Source organism: Microtus oregoni, unplaced genomic scaffold (genome assembly GCF_018167655.1).
Source record: "Microtus oregoni isolate MIOR12 unplaced genomic scaffold, Mior012 000036F_ref0000092, whole genome shotgun sequence".
Lineage (NCBI taxonomy): Eukaryota > Metazoa > Chordata > Mammalia > Rodentia > Cricetidae > Microtus > Microtus oregoni.
In genome coordinates this window covers 1,023,457-1,039,076 of record NW_024543095.1, presented here as the reverse complement: position 1 = coordinate 1,039,076, position 15,620 = coordinate 1,023,457, and the positions used below count along the sequence as shown (strand labels likewise).

The 15,620-nt window shown below is 49.8% G+C and overlaps 1 protein-coding gene across 1 annotated transcript in view; it reads right to left on the bottom strand.

Annotated features, from left to right (window-relative positions):
- LOC121432879 (otoferlin-like) overlaps positions 1-10,457 on the bottom strand; it is a 91,920-nt gene extending 81,463 nt beyond the window's left edge. Inside the window, exon 1 of the mRNA XM_041631041.1 lies at positions 10,379-10,457. Within this exon, the coding sequence (XP_041486975.1) occupies positions 10,379-10,457 (79 nt within the window). The remainder of the gene's footprint in view (positions 1-10,378) is intronic.
- Positions 10,458-15,620: the final 5,163 nt, after the last annotated feature.

The following is a 15,620-nucleotide window of genomic DNA, read 5'->3' as shown; positions in this document are numbered from 1 at the left end:
AGCTAGCGAGAAAAGAGCTAAGTTAAGGCTGAACATTCAAAACTAGTAATAGTCTCTGTGTCATGATTTGGGAGCTGGGAGGTGACCCAAAAGAAAAAGCCTGGTACACCCGCCCACTGTGGATAGTGCCACCCATGGGAAGGTGGTCCTGCTGTAGATAAGGAAGCAGGCTGAGCAAGCCAGTAAGCAGCCTTCCTCCATGGCCTCTGCTTCAGTTCCCGCCTCCTCCAGGTTCCTGTTTTGGCTTCCTCAATGATGAAATTGCAATCTCTATGCCAAACAAGCCCTTCCCTTTGCATGCTGCTTTTAGTTAGTGTTATATCACAGCAATAGAAAGCAAACTGGGATTATTATGAGTAAATTATTATTTACTCATTATTATGAGTAATTATGAGTAAATCTGCTGTGACTTTTTCAACACCTTCTTTTGTAGACATGTAATTTCACTTTTCTCGTGGAAATGCCTAAGAGCAGAACCTCAGCCACAATGGATAGTTATCTGTGTAAGTTTATCAGAAACTGCCAAGAAGCTTCCAAAGTGATGGCTCTATTTCACAAACGAATTAGCAACGTGGAAAAAAAAAAAGTCAGGCGGTGGTGGTGCACACCTTTAATCCCAGCACTTGGGAGGCAGAGGCAGGCGGATCTCTGTGAGTTCGAGGCCAGCCTGGTCTACAAGAGCTAGTTCCAGGACAGGTTCCAACGCTACAGAGAAACCCTGTCTTGAAAAACAAAAAACAAAACAAAGCAAAAAAGCAGCTGTTTGGCATTTCATTAATATCTGCCTATGTGCATGTTGCGTGCCTGTGCGCATGTGCAGAGGCCAGAGAAGAGCATCATGAGTCCCCCTCTATCCCCTTCCATGTTACTCCTTTGAAGCATGGGTCCTCAATGAAAGGACTTCGTTTGTTTTTCTCTAGATTGACAGCCAGCAAGCTCCAACAGTCTTCCTGTCTCTGCTTCCCTCTGTCCTGGGCTTACAGGTGCTTGTGAGACCACACAGGCGTGGGGATCTGAACTCTGGTCCCCATGTTTACACAGCAAGCACCCAACTTCAGAACCATCCCTCCAGTTTCCCTCCCCCTCTTTTTGAAACAGGGTCTTCCCATGTATCCTTGGCTGTCCTGGAACTCGTTATGTAGAGCAGGCTGGCCTTGAACTCACAGAGATCCACCTGCATCTGCCTCCTGAGTGTCTGCTTTCTTAGGCTGGTGTTACCGACTTGGTCCCTATGACTTTAGAGGCTTTTACAAAATGGAGAGACTCCCAAACTTCTGTTTTTAAGGTGTTTTTGGCTATTCTAGATCCTCTGCATCTCACACAATTTTAAAATCATCTCCAGTGTCTACAAAGCAGGCTGTTGTACTTTTGCTAGGACTGTGCTCGCACTATACAGCACTAATTTACAGAGAACTGGCGCCTTCACCACTGTGACCTTTGTTCCCACAGACACATTTTGTCTGTATTTGGTGTGCTGTATTTCATGTCAATGTTCAGGCTTTGTGGAGTAAGTGCGGTGTTAGCTGGGTAGTTTGGGGTGGTCCTTTACCTGACTGAAGAAAATGCTCTATTTTTGCTTTGCCGAGAGTACTTATCCTGAGTGGGTATTGGATTTTGCCACACGATTTTGTGGGACGGTGGGTAGAACCAAGTGTGCAGCTTTTCTCATTTCTTCCACTTACACGGTGAAAGGCTTTGACTTCATAATTTTAAAGAGGACTTTGCTTTCCTAGGATAAAACTCATTTGTTGTGATGCACTATCCTTCTATATTGCTGTTCCTTTGGCCACTATTTGTGAAGGGATTTAATGTCTCTGCTTATGAGAGCCATTGTCCTCTCTCTCTCTCTCTCTCTCTCTCTCACACACACACACACACACACGCACACGCACACGCACACGCACACACACACACACACAGAGGCGGCTTCCTTAGTTGCTTTTCACTCTAAGGACTCAGGCTCCATTCCTGAACCTGAGCTTGTAGATCCCACTCAGCTACCCTGCTGGCTCCCCCTGGGGCTTCCTGTCTCTGCTTCTTGAGTGCTGAGATTGCAAGATCTGCACGGCTCTCTGGCTTTTCCGTGGGTACTGGGGACCTGAACTCTAGTCCTACACTTGTGTGGCAGCTCCTCTCTCTGCCTCTGCACCTCGTGGGGCAGAGTCAAGGCTCAAACCAGGAGTGGCATGCACATCAGGCGAGTGCTCCCCCACTGAGTTATAGCCCCACCCACCAGTGTTTTCTAATTTCTCCTTTGTGCTCTTCTTTGACCACAGGTTAGAAAGACGGTTACCATTTAATTCTCAAATATCCAGGGCTTTTAAATATATCCCATTGCTATTGGTTTTATAATTAATTTCATTCTGGTCAAAGAACATACTCTGTGTGGATGTGTCCAATCTGAGGCCCGCGTGCTACCTGCGGTCCACAGTAGTTATGAATGCAGCCCAGCACATCTGTAGACGACACTATCTCACTGTCAAAGACTCCCCTGAGAGTTCACACCATGTCAGTCTTTCTAATCCCCCTAGTTAATAGTATGAATGGAAGATATGTGTATGTGGTTACACACGCTGTGGCACACGTGTGGAGGTCAGAGGACAGCATTCTGGAGTTGCTTCTCTCCGTCCACCCCATGTGGGTTCTGTGGACCCAACTCAGGCCGCCAAGCTTACAGAACCATCTCGCAGCCCGATGTCAGACTTGTGCGATGTAGTGATCCCTGAGCTCCTCAGCACGCTGCCTGTCACAGCAAACACGCCACAGATCTGTCAGACAAAGGTGTCGCCCTCAGTTTTGAGGCTTAATATCTCAGAAAACCCTGTTAGTTAGAGTGACGCTGGTGGAGGGATGTGTCAGATCTTCCGTCTCCCTAATGATTTTCTTGTCTGCTTGTTGGTAATTTTCTTTGGGAACAACCCCTCGTTTTCTTACACAGAGCGCTCTTTGCTTTCTTATTGACAGGTGGTGGCACAGTATGACAAAGAAATTCAACTCAAAATAAGTTCCCTCCCCCAAAAGGATACTCTGCAAGTTCCTTAAATAATGTCCTCTCTGAAAACCAGCTGCTCACAGAGACAGGTGCAGCAGACTAGAGACTCCCTGGGTCTCCAGGTCGCAGCTAAGCCAAGGCCCCTCTGTCATTATTACACTTACTCAAGAGTCATTTTATCACCCATTCCTCTCCTCTTCCTCACCCGCCAACACCCAGAAAGTCAGACCCCTCAGGGCTCGCTTGAGAGGCAGGGCTAGGGCAGGGATTTTTAGGTATAGATGAACTTATTAAACTCTGTTTCTCTAACTTGGCTCAGTCCTTCTCCAGGGTACTGACGTCACTGGTTCCCACTCTTCAGGCAGGACCATGGAGGCAGAGAAGGGGAAGGTGCTGTCTTGGAGCCTGGGGTGGGGCTAGCAGATGCCGGGAGCTAGGTTCTCCCAATCCAGACACAGATGGAGGAGTTTGTGACCCTAGCGATCTGCAAGCTGCACGGAGAACAGAGAACTCATTCTATGCAGGTGCGTGATGGGAGAGCGAATGCTTTTCCATTCTCAAATGGAGTAAAAATACTGCTACAAGTACAATGCTGATTTTATCCTAAACATTCACATTTTTAAAAGAAGCAAGCAAGGACTGAAGAAATGGCCAGTGGTTAAGATCAGCAGCTGCTGCTCTTCCAGAGGGCCCGGGTTCAATTCCCAAACACTCACATGGTGGTTTACATCTGTCATTCTCTGGTGGCCTCTATGGGTACCCGGGACACACACAGTACACAGACTTACACACAAACAAAACACCAATACTCATGGAAAATAAAAATTTAAAAAAAAAACAATGAAGGCAAACTAAGAAGATCTCTAAACATAAAACACCTGGGAGGTGGATCTGTCCAGGCAGAAAGCAGTTAACGGGTTGAGAGAATCACAGGACATTCTGTCCTAGGAGACCCTCCAGACACATGTGAGAACTGCATGTCCACAAGGGCACTATGGCTGTCTTCCCTTGTGTAGTATGGGAGGCTGCATTCCTTCCTCCAGTGATGGTTGCTGCTTGCTGAGGTGGGTGCCCCGACATTCAGCCAGGTCTGAGCTGAGAATGGATTATCCTCAGCGGAATCTCGGTGTCCATAGTTCTCTCTATAGCAGGGAGAATGGAGTGTAGGGACACCCTGAGGACAGTTAAAGGGCTGGGGAGGCATCGTAGTCTCGGGGGGTGGGGTCATTGCCTGCACCTGTGTCAGGACTGCACAGTACCAGCTGCCTCTGGAAGTGGTCAGGCTCCAGCCCTGGGGATGCCCACAAGGATGCTGACAGCTCCAGGAGTTTGGGCCAGATGTCTCTGTGACTGCCAGGATTCAGGCAGGAGAACAGAGGAGGACACCCCCAAAGCCGCAAATCTGTTCCAAGTACCATTTTAGCTCCCACTGTTTCCCCATCCACAGTAGAACTCCTGGGTCATCGGAGAGCCTAGGACAGGGATGATCAAATAGGGAGACCTATTTGAGTCTGTTGACCCCTGCTTCTCCAAATGCAAATCCAAGTCCATGAGCCCCATCTGCCCTCTATCCAGAAGCATCTTTTCCTGCCCCTCAATCACAGTCTCTGGGCTGCCTGTACTCTGAAGACCAGGCCACCATTTCAGTCTATCCGGCAGCCCTAGCTGCACCCTGCCCTGGTTTCCTTTTTGTAGTCTGGAATCAAATGGAATGTTCTTTCTTGAACCAGATCTCAGTTTCCTATTCTCCCACCTACCACCATATTTATCCCCACATCCTCTTGGCAAAAATTTCAGGCTTCATTGTATGACCAAGACCCACTGAACCACTATTTGGTGTTTTCCGGCCTCTATACCGCACTCCCAGTTCCTGGACCCCTGGCTCATCTCCGCACCCCAACACCGCGCCAATCTTTTCTTCTTTTTCCATTTTTACACGTATCTGTAATTTTGCATGTGTATGGGCACACACATGTGCTTGCTTGTGGAGGCCCAAGGTCGATGTCAGGATTCATCCTGTATCTCTCACCCACTTTATTCATTAAAACAGTCTTTCAATAAAGCCCAGAGCTTGCCCATATGGCTAGTCTCCCTGTCTAGTTTGCTCTGGAAATCCGTGTCTCTGCGGTCCCGGTGTGGAATTACAGGAAAGCCACTGTGCCCACCTTATATTTATATGGGTTCTGGAACTCCAAACTTGTTCTCACAATTGTGTGGCAAGCTCTTTAACCACTGAGCCCCCTTTCCAGCCCCAGACTAGCTCATTCTGTAGGCTTGTCCTGTGAAGATTGTCCCTGTCCCTCAAGGACACCTCTCTTGCAGTGTATCCATCCACACTGAAATCCCACCCAGACTCCACCCACTTTGGAGCCTCTAGCTGGCTGCAGAGTGGCTGGGTTGGCACTGTCTCTTGCCTTTGTCCTACCTTGTCAGGGCTGCCTATCTCCTGGTTCCAGGATGCTTCCCTGGCCATGCTCTGCCCTGGCCCCTGGGCCTCCCTCTCTGAAATCCTCTGTGCACTCACAGTGACGGTGCCAGGACTGCCCTTCCACTTGAAGGTCTCCTTGCTGCCCTCCCAGGGTCTAGAGCAGTGCTTGGCACGCGGATGGTTCTCAAATACCATTTGTGGATGAACGAAAGAATGAGTGAATGGATGATTAATTACTAGGTTTACAAGACACATTAAAATGAAGCTTTTAGTGAACTGGAAAACAGTTTCCAACATTGAGGAGACAAAGGAAATGGACATGGACCGAGCGTTTGGCAGTAGTAAAGAAGTTTTCATTTTAAGGAACCATAAAATATGTGGGCTTTTTAAACCCTCCTAGGTGAAATAACACATGTATTTTTTCAACATAATTGGCACGAGGGAATTACAAGGGGAGGGTTCGCAAGCAAGACTGGCCATGAGTTGAGGGGTGTGGAAACTGGCTGGGGTGATTCTCCCTCCTCTTAATGGTTGAAGCTTATATATATGTCCCAGGAATGGGTGTAGGTGGAGAAAGGTAGCTTTTTCCATACCCAGTAAAGATGGACAGGATAAGCTAGCTTCCCACTCTCGGGGATCATTAGCAAGTCATCTCTCGTTCTCGCTCCCCATTTCCCCGTACATTTCCAGCAGCTTTCACTGAGTGCTTTTGTAGCAGAAGACAATTTAACAGTCATTTCATAGCGTGAGAATACCTTCTCCTGTCAAAGCGGTAAGGCCTAGGGGATGACTTGGGCTTGCTCAGGGGAAGAGGAGGAGGAAGAGGGAAGGGAAGAGGAAGAGGAAGAGGGAAGGGGAAGAGGGGGAGAAAGAGGCAAGGGGAAGAGGAGGAGGGAGAGAAGGAAGAAGGGAGGGGGAGGGAAGGAGAAGAGGGAGGAGGGAGAGGAAGGAAGGAGTGGGAGGAGACTCACCATCCTGGCGAGAGGGAGCACCCCCACACCCCCGTGCTGGGAAGTGGAGGGTACTGTGGGCACATTCCTTGTGTCCATATCAAGGCACAGAGCTGTACCCATTCCTGCCACAGGCTGCAGTTGCTGTCCTCGGGGAGCCATTCTGTCTGCTGCCCCCAGAAAGAGGAACCACCTGCCCCATCCTCCAAGAGCACAGGTGCCTGAGTGGCCTGGGCATCCAGGAAAATATGAGGGTGGGGCCTTGAATACTCTGCTTCCCTAACTGGGGACGGCAGGGAAGTTTCTAGAAAGAAGTCATATTGAACAAGAAAAACAAAGTCTAGGGGCAATCTTTTCCTCAGGACACAGTCACCACCTCCCTTCCCCTGCCTCTAGCAGCAGGGCTGGCTTCCCAGCTCTTGTTCTGGCTGGGAATTCACCCAGCAGCCTCTGGGGCAGTGAGCCCCTCATCTGGAGTGGCTTTGCCTTCAACACTCCATCCTCCACTCTCCTGAATCTCTACTTAAAGACATGCAGTTCAAGACTCAGCTAGGAGCTGCTTTTCCCAGCCAACCCTGCCTCCCCTTACAGGAAGCACTCCTCGACTGCTAGGGCTCTGAGACACATGGTTCCTTGGCTGGACCACCCCCAACATTTGCTGGAGGATGAGGTCTCTTCCTCTGGGACCCTGAGGCTTCTCTGAGCTGGAAGCTGATGGGAGGAATGGAGCCAGGGATCTTGGCTCTTGGTTCATGAGACCTCTTTTCAGTTTGGTGCTCCCTGCAGTGTAAAATCCTGGTGACAGTCACAGCTGGGTTGAGTCAGGGACCGACAGGGCCACCGTGGAAGAGTTTAAACCCGTTAAACATTGAGAAGTGTGGTACATGGTGCTAACGTTTGTAATCCTGTTTTGCTCAGCTACATTGTGAGTTCAAGGCCAGCCTGGGCGACATGAGATCCTGTCTCAGAACAGCAACAAACAGCCAGTGAAGACGGCAAGGAAAGAAGCCGTTTCTTACGGAGGATAGTTAGCAGTTCAGCTGAGATCTGCCCTCTGTCTCAAGGGTTCTCAGGAGGTAGGACGGCTCCCAGAGTGCGGCCTGTACCCACAGCAGAAGGGTGACAGAGCTATAGGAGGGTATACAGGGTGTGGAAGGGAAAGGGAGGGCTTCCTGGAGGTGACACATGAGCTGGGCCTTGAAGTATGCATAACAGGGACATTGTAAGACGGAAGATGGGGGTCATTGTACGACAAAGAAGTACGCGGTCTCAGGCAGGAAGGTGTAAAGTCCTTGGCATCTTGGGAACCAGCTGGACATTCAGTGTAGCAGGATAGAAGTTGGGGATTTGGGATGTAAAGGAGTGTAAAGATGAACCCCCATGGGAAGCCTTGCTACAGAGAACCTTGGTACCAGCAAGAAGTCCAGGTGGACAGTGCAAGTCTGGAAAATCCTCAAGCTTGTGTTTTGGCAAGAAGGCTCCAGAGAGGGGTATAGAGATGACAGCCTAACGCTGGGATCTCAGCAGCCGGGGGAAGGCAGGGGCTGCGCACAGACAGAAAGGTATACAGGCAGGCAGACAGACACTCCCACCCCATATTCCATGATTCGAGTTGAAGTAAGAGCAGAGAAACGGGAAGCCAACAAGCATCCTCCAGCTGACCTCCTCTGGAGATGGCTCCTGCAGGCTGGAGGCCTCTCAGCGCAATGGGGCTGCCCTGTCCTATTTGCTGTTGAGAGGCCCAGGTGGGTGAGGCAGGGTGGAGTTCATGCCTGCCTGTTTCCCTGCAAACTCCTCAGGACAGGGTCTTTCTCTCCTACACCCGTAGGCCCCATGCTGGCCGCTTACCCCTTCTGCCACCTGCTTTATTGGAAGCTACTCTATTTTCTCATCCCTCCCCAACACAGTGTGGCTTGGACATTGGTTGTAGATGTCAGGAGAGAATGTGCTGGTCAAGTCCCTCAGGAACGGCAGTGTACGCTGGTGTTTGGGGTGCCCATGGTTGCCACCTGCTATGCATCTGGTGAATGTCTGAGCTTTCTCTTTGCGGAGATCTGACTGTGCTCTTCCGTAGCCCTTCCTCCCACCCCTCACCTCTTGCTGCAGGAGCTCTACCTCTGACAACCTGCAAATGGGGAGGCCTGGGCTACAGTCAGCCTGGGTGTTTGGCCTTGCAGCTCTATGGAAGAGGCGGAAGCTGGGCCTGGTGGGACAAGCCTGTAATCTCAGCTATGGAGGAGGCAGGAAGGTGTGTGTTCAAGGCCTGCCTGGGCCAGAGTGAATTCAAGCCTAGAAAAGGTTGGGGCATGTATGGCTCAGAGATAGAATGGTTAACGGAGGCCCTGGGTTCAACTCCCCATACTGCCCACACCCAAATTGTGAGACTCTGATGGACAGGATGTCTACTCCTTGTGGATCCCAGAAGAGATCAAAGAGATTACAAGATTGGGTAGACAGGATGAAGACCTGACTATTGGACCACTAGCCCCACCCCTCCACTAATTCCTGAAAGTCTCTCTTTCTGTGAAGGAGATTGGCCTGTCACACTGTAGCCACCAGGCAACCAAGAGCTAAGCAGCCCAGTGCAGGGCCACATGTGGAGCACAGGCCAGGCCCCAGACTGAAGGATGTACTTGTTTTCCTAAAGCCAGCATCAGCCAGCAGGTGGCACTGCAGAGAGCAAGCCGCCACCAGGACGTCCTGCAAAGCAGTAGGTGGCCCAGCCCACTCTCAGGTCCCTTCTGCCTGCCTCCCTCCTGCCAGCAGACACAGCTGGAACTTCCACCTTGACCCAGCCCTGTGACCAGCAGGCTGTGCAGGTGGAGAGCCCATGGCCTGTGTGGGTGAGGCAGCTGCCTAGAGGGACGTCTAGTGACTCGCCATGTCTCCTAACCCCTGGCAGACCTGTAGAGGCAATGTACATCCTGAGCCATAGTTCCTTCCCTTCAACCCCTCTGAGGAGAAGATGTCACAGTGGAGAGTACATTGGCTTTATCCAAAGGCTGTTTGAGACAGCCCTGGACCAGAGGGTTTTCCTGTGGCTAGGCAGGTTGAACTGTTATTTGCCGAGGTTGGTGGGCACAGAGGCAAACCTGGCCCTGTCTTTCTCTACTTGACTCTTCAGGGGGCTGCCAGATACCCTGGGTGATGCCCAGCTTCAGCTCCTCACCTCTGTCTCTCCCTTCTCCAGCTCTGTTCCCGGCCTCGGGGCACACTGTTCCTTTTACCTCTCCTGTCATCAATCCCCTTTGCTTGCTCCCTCTGCTCATCCCTCAGCCAGCAGGGGAGCAGTGTCTGCTCCTAGAAGTCTTCCCCAAGCGCTAGCTCCCAGCCTTGGTTACAGTACTCACGTCCCCTGCCCGTCTGCACCATACACCCATTGTGCCAGCCTGCTAACTGCTTCCCAGGCCCTGCCAGATGTAGCTCTTCAGACTGGGGTCTGCCTGCCTCACGTCAGACCCCAGATTCCGTACACAGTAGGTCGTAATCCATGAGCTGAAGGAGGCTAGGAGGAGAGGTTGGAGTAATGTCCCTGTCTAGCGACATCAGAGGTCTGAGGAAGGCCAGTACCCTCAGAGCACCAGAGGGCAGAGTGCCGCTGGCTGCCAGTTTCTGCCAGCCACTCTGGTCCTTTCAGGCACAGACTCCTATTCAGCAGGCAGACACCAGTCTGTGGGGGAAGAGAAGGACGGGTCCCAGGAAGGCTGTGCTGGGGCCCATGTCTTGAATCTGTGTGGTTGTGGGCATGGACCCCCTCATTTCTGCCTCACTGAGTCAAGAATCTGCATTCTGCCAGGACACTGGTGTGTTGGCCTGGAGGATTGTAGAAAACCTCAAGGCTAGTCAGGCCAGGCACATGGGACCACACTTAAAAAGCCTTATAACCATTATGCCTGCTAGAACTTTGCCACCCTTCCTCCCAGTCCTCTCCCGTCTCTATCAACTCACAGAATATGGACTGAGTCAGTTTGCAGACCTGGGGTTCCCCAGAGAGAGGGGCTTGCCTACCTCGGAAAGTCACTTTGGCGATCCGGTCACTTCTGCCTCGCAGCTCTGAGACGGTCTTGAGGTGGACGATCAGGGCCATACTGGCAGGGAGAGCCTGGGCAGTGCCAGGCAGAGCAGCAGGAAGGAGCAAGCTGGTTGAGTGCAGCTCACACACCTCCCTCTTCTCCGGCTGCTGCCGCCTCCTCCTGATGCTGCCCACAGAGACCAAGGCAACCACAGCGAGCTGCTTCTTCAGCTCAGCAGAGCCGTGCAGCCCTGCCAGCCCCGCCCCTCTGAGCTGTCAGCCCAGCATGTGTGTAGCGTGTGTGTGTGTGTTGTACACCCAGCCAGTGGCTTGGGAATGCACACTGAATTCATTATTCAGCAGCACCAGTCCCTAGATAAAGGTCTGCCCAGCTTCAGGTATCTTCTCTCAGCTCCTGGAATGGAAGCTCTTGCCACTTGGAGCATGGAAGATTTATGTCACTAAGACCCGACAGATTGCAGCAGGCATGGGAATGGGGTAGATGTGGGGTCAGGGCACCTCTTTTCATGGAGATCAGGAACTTCATGATCTGGGCTTTGATTGGTACACAGGTATTTTTGGGAGTCTATGGTGGCTCCTATCTAGCTAATCACGAGGGTTGTGGGTGCTTGGAGGGCTTGGGGAACAAGGACAGGAAAGCCTGGCAGCCCGGATGGATCGTGCTGTGTTACTTAGAAAAGCCTCACCCAGGGGCAGTGGAGATGCCTCCGTCGGTAGAGCATCTGCTACAAGAGCGTGAGGACCTGAGTTTGGATTCTGGCATTTGTCTTAGAAATGGGTGCAGTGGCATGGGCTTCTAGCCCAGTTCTGGGGCAAGGGAAGGGTGGAGATAGGAGAATCCCTGGAGTTTAATGGCCACCTGGCCTTCTCTGAATGTATAAGCTTCAGGTTCAGTAAAGAGACCTGTCTTTAAATAAATAAGGTAGACAGTGACCAAGGAAGACAGCGGAGGTTGACTTCAGGCTTCCACACATAAATACAAACACATGCATATGCCTACATGGATGCATACATACCACACACACACACACACCTAGAGTCTGGAGACACACACACTTATCTAGAGTCTGTATACACACACACACTCACCTACAGTCTGCACACACACACACACACACACACACACCATACATTCACCCAGAGTCTGGACCCAGGCACACTACACTCACCTAGAGTCTGTACACACACACACACACACACACACACACACACACACACACACCTAGAGTCTGGAGACACACACTTACCTAGAGTCTGCACACACACACACAAACACACACACACACCATACATTCACCCAGAGTCTGGACCCAGGTACACTATACTCACCTAGAGTCTGCACACACACACATACACACACCTAGAGTCTGGAAAGCAGTTTCTGTAAGGCAGCTTAGAAAATGCTCCCCAGGGCTGGTCCCTATGAAATACAAACACTAGAAGTAGCAATGTACTGACCACCTGGCCCTGTACTGTTTGTGCCCCAGGGATGCTGGTTTCTCTGGTTTCTGGTGCTCTGCCCTGGGATCATGGTTTGAATTTCAGGCAGCTGGTCTTGAAATAGGGATCATCACTGGAGGTACCCTACTTGAAAGCCACGGGGCTTCTTCTGTGTAGGGCAGGGTGTAAGACGTAGGACTCCAACTTAGGCTGGGGACAAAGAACAGGGTATCCTGTAATAGAACTCTAATACGAACAGGGCTCAGAAGCTCAGTGTCCTGTCAAAAAGTCTACAGGCGGGGCTGGAGAGATGGCTCAGTGGTTAAGAGCGCTGACTGCTCTTCCAGAGGACCTAGGTTCAATTCCCAGCACCCACATGACAGCTCACAACTGTCTGAAGATCCAGTTCCAGGGGATCTGACACAAATGCACATAAAATAAAAGTTAAATAAACCACAAAAAAGTCTACAGGCTTTGGGCTGATAGACTGGCTCAGCAGGTAAGGACTCCTATCACCCAAACTGATGACCTGAGTTTGATCCCTGGACCTGTATGGTAAGAGAGGATCAACTGGTCTTCTGGCTTCCAGATGTGAGCTGTAGCAATGGACTCCCCTGCGCACATGCACACACACACACACACACACACACACACACACACACAGAAAGAGAGAGAGAGAGAGAGACCATGTGTCCTCTCCACATAGATGATAAATAAATAAATATAATAAGAGGGTTTGTAAGTTTAAGGGGAGAAACACTAAACTTTCATGCACTGTAATAGAGTTACCTCTTTAAAGCAGAGTTACGCCCAGCGGAGTAACCTACAGATACCCAAGAGCCTTCACTTCTTCTAATCGTTTCCTTGATCTTTGCCTCCGTTTCTTCTAATCGTTCCCTTGATCTTTACCCATTTCTCTGTGTGCTCATTTTCTCCTTCTCCCTCCCCAGTTCTGCTCACCTTTCCCACACATGTTTAATTACTCTGAGTAAGAAAATTCTTAGAAAATGCATATACTGAATAAAAGCAAATATCTGAAAATTTTAAAGACCAAGTTTAATGTCCCTTTAAAATTAATTATACAGATCCATCTTTGTAAGGCTCAGTGGTACTTAGCAGACCCCTGCTTCCCAAGGGTCCCCTGGTTGTGTTTCGCTATAAAGGATGAATTTTAGGGAGCCCTTTGCAGCCCTGTGCATATTGAGGGGAAGTCCTTCAAAGCTGCCCTAGGAACTGTCACCAAACCTCAGTTTTCCCATTGGCAAGATGATAGCAGTTCCAATTAGCATAGCTTATCTCCATCAGCTGACCATTCCAAAAACTACCCCAGATACACCAGGTCAGAGTTCATGCAGAAAAAAAAAAACCCAGAAAGTCCAGAACAGCACAGGGGTGATATGTCCATGAGCTGGACCAACTGGGATGCCACCGGTGGGGAGAAGGTGAGCGCGTCACCTTGTAGAGCTGGAGTCATTGGGAAGTCTTCCTGTTGTATGTCACATCAGATCTACAGGGCACCTTTTAAAAACAGCTTCACTGGCTGGGCAGCGGTGGCACACACCTATTAATCCCAACACTTGGGGGGCAGAGGCAGGCAGATCTCATGTTTGAGGACATCCTGATCTACAAAGTGAGTTCCAAGACAGCCAAGTCTGTTAAAGAGAGAAACCCTGTGAAAAACAAAACAACTTTATCAAATGTTTTCTTTGTGCAGCAATGTCCCCCAGGAGACTCAGGAAACTGCAGGTAGAACTCCACTGACTTGGAAACCACTCACCCACCTTTGGCGTCTTTGCCACAATAGGTTTTGGTTGTTCTGATTTGTGTGTGTGTGTGTGTGTGTGTGTGTGTGTGTGTGTGCGCGCCTCTTGGAAACATGACAGGCTGGCATCTGTTAGAGGGTATCTTTGGCGTGTTCTCATTGCAGTGGCATCCTGACTTCATTACTGCTTGTGTCTTCATCAGCTGTCATCTACAGAGCCAGCTGAGCAGGTGACACTTCTCCCAGGCTGAGGAGAGAAGAGATCGACTTGGGGATGGTTAACATTGACCAGCTACTTGATGGGACCTAGATTTGCCTCTGGAAAAGCCTTATGGAGAGAGACAGTTTATGTAAAGCAAATCTTATGTGAATTTTAGGGCTTTGATGACTGGAGGAAAACCCAACCTGTAGGGGTAGCCCCAGCCAATCACCTTGCTTGTAGGGCGGGGTGGCCTGAGGATATTGTTTTACTAATAAATATTGCTGGTGTGCTCTCCCCCGCCCCTTCTGCTTTCCTATTCTCCGCTGGAACCACAGGTTCTGTGAGTCTTTCCCTAATTAAAGCTGAATATATTCTTATAATTTCTGTCTGCCTTCATTTACGCCGCTACACCAACCCTGAAGATTCCTGCCCAGAATGAACTGAGACAAATCGAAACCACTCGCTTCAGTATTTACTTCCATATCATCCTAACAAAATAATGGACCGAAACAACTTAACAGAGCCAGGCTTTATTTTAGACAACAGTTTCAACCTAGCATAGTGGGGAGGCAAGGAAGGACAGCTCTATTCACAGCTCTATTCCAGATGTGAGCTGTAGCAATGGACTCCCCTGCACACACACACACACACACACACACACACACACACACACACACAGAGAGAGAGAGAGAGAGAGAGAGAGAGAGACCATGTGTCCTCTCCACATAGATGATAAATAAATAAATATAATAAGAGGGTTTGTAAGTTTAAGGGGAGAAACACTAAACTTTCATGCACTGTAATAGAGTTACCTCTTCAAAGCAGAGTTACCCCCAGCGGAGTAACCTACAGATACCCAAGAGCCTTCACTTCTTCTAATCGTTTCCTTGATCTTTGCCTCCGTTTCTTCTAATCGTTCCCTTGATCTTTACCCATTTCTCTGTGTGCTCATTTTCTCCTTCTCCCTCCCCAGTTCTGCTCACCTTTCCCACACATGTTTAATTACTCTGAGTAAGAAAATTCTTAGAAAATGCATATACTGAATAAAAACAAATATCTGAAAATTTTAAAGACCAAGTTCAATGTCCCTTTAAAATTAATTATACAGATCCATCTTTGTAAGGCTCAGTGGTACTTAGCAGACCCCTGCTTCCCAAGGGTCCCCTGGTTGTGTTTCGCTATAAAGGATGAATTTTAGGGAGCCCTTTGCAGCCCTGTGCATATTGAGGGGAAGTCCTTCAAAGCTGCCCTAGGAACTGTCACCAAACCTCAGTTTTCCCATTGGCAAGATGACAGCAGTTCCAATTAGCATAGCTTATCTCCACCAGCTGACCATTCCAAAAACTACCCCAGATATACCAGGTCAGAGTTCATGCAGAAAAAAAAAAACCCAGAAAGTCCAGAACAGCACAGGGGTGATGTGTCCATGAGCTGGACCAACTGGGATGCCACCGGTGGGGAGAAGGTGAGCGCGTCACCTTGTAGAGCTGGAGTCATTGGGAAGTCTTCCTGTTGTATGTCACATCAGATCTACAGGGCACCTTTTAAAAACAGCTTCACTGGCTGGGCAGCGGTGGCACACACCTATTAATCCCAACACTTGGGCGGCAGAGGCAGGCAGATCTCATGTTTGAGGACATCCTGATCTACAAAGTGAGTTCCAAGACAGCCAAGTCTGTTAAAGAGAGAAACCCTGTGAAAAACAAAACAACTTTATCAAATGTTTTCTTTGTGCAGCAATGTCCCCCAGGAGACTCAGGAAACTGCAGGTAGAACTCCACTGACTTGGAAACCACTCACCCACCTTTGGCGT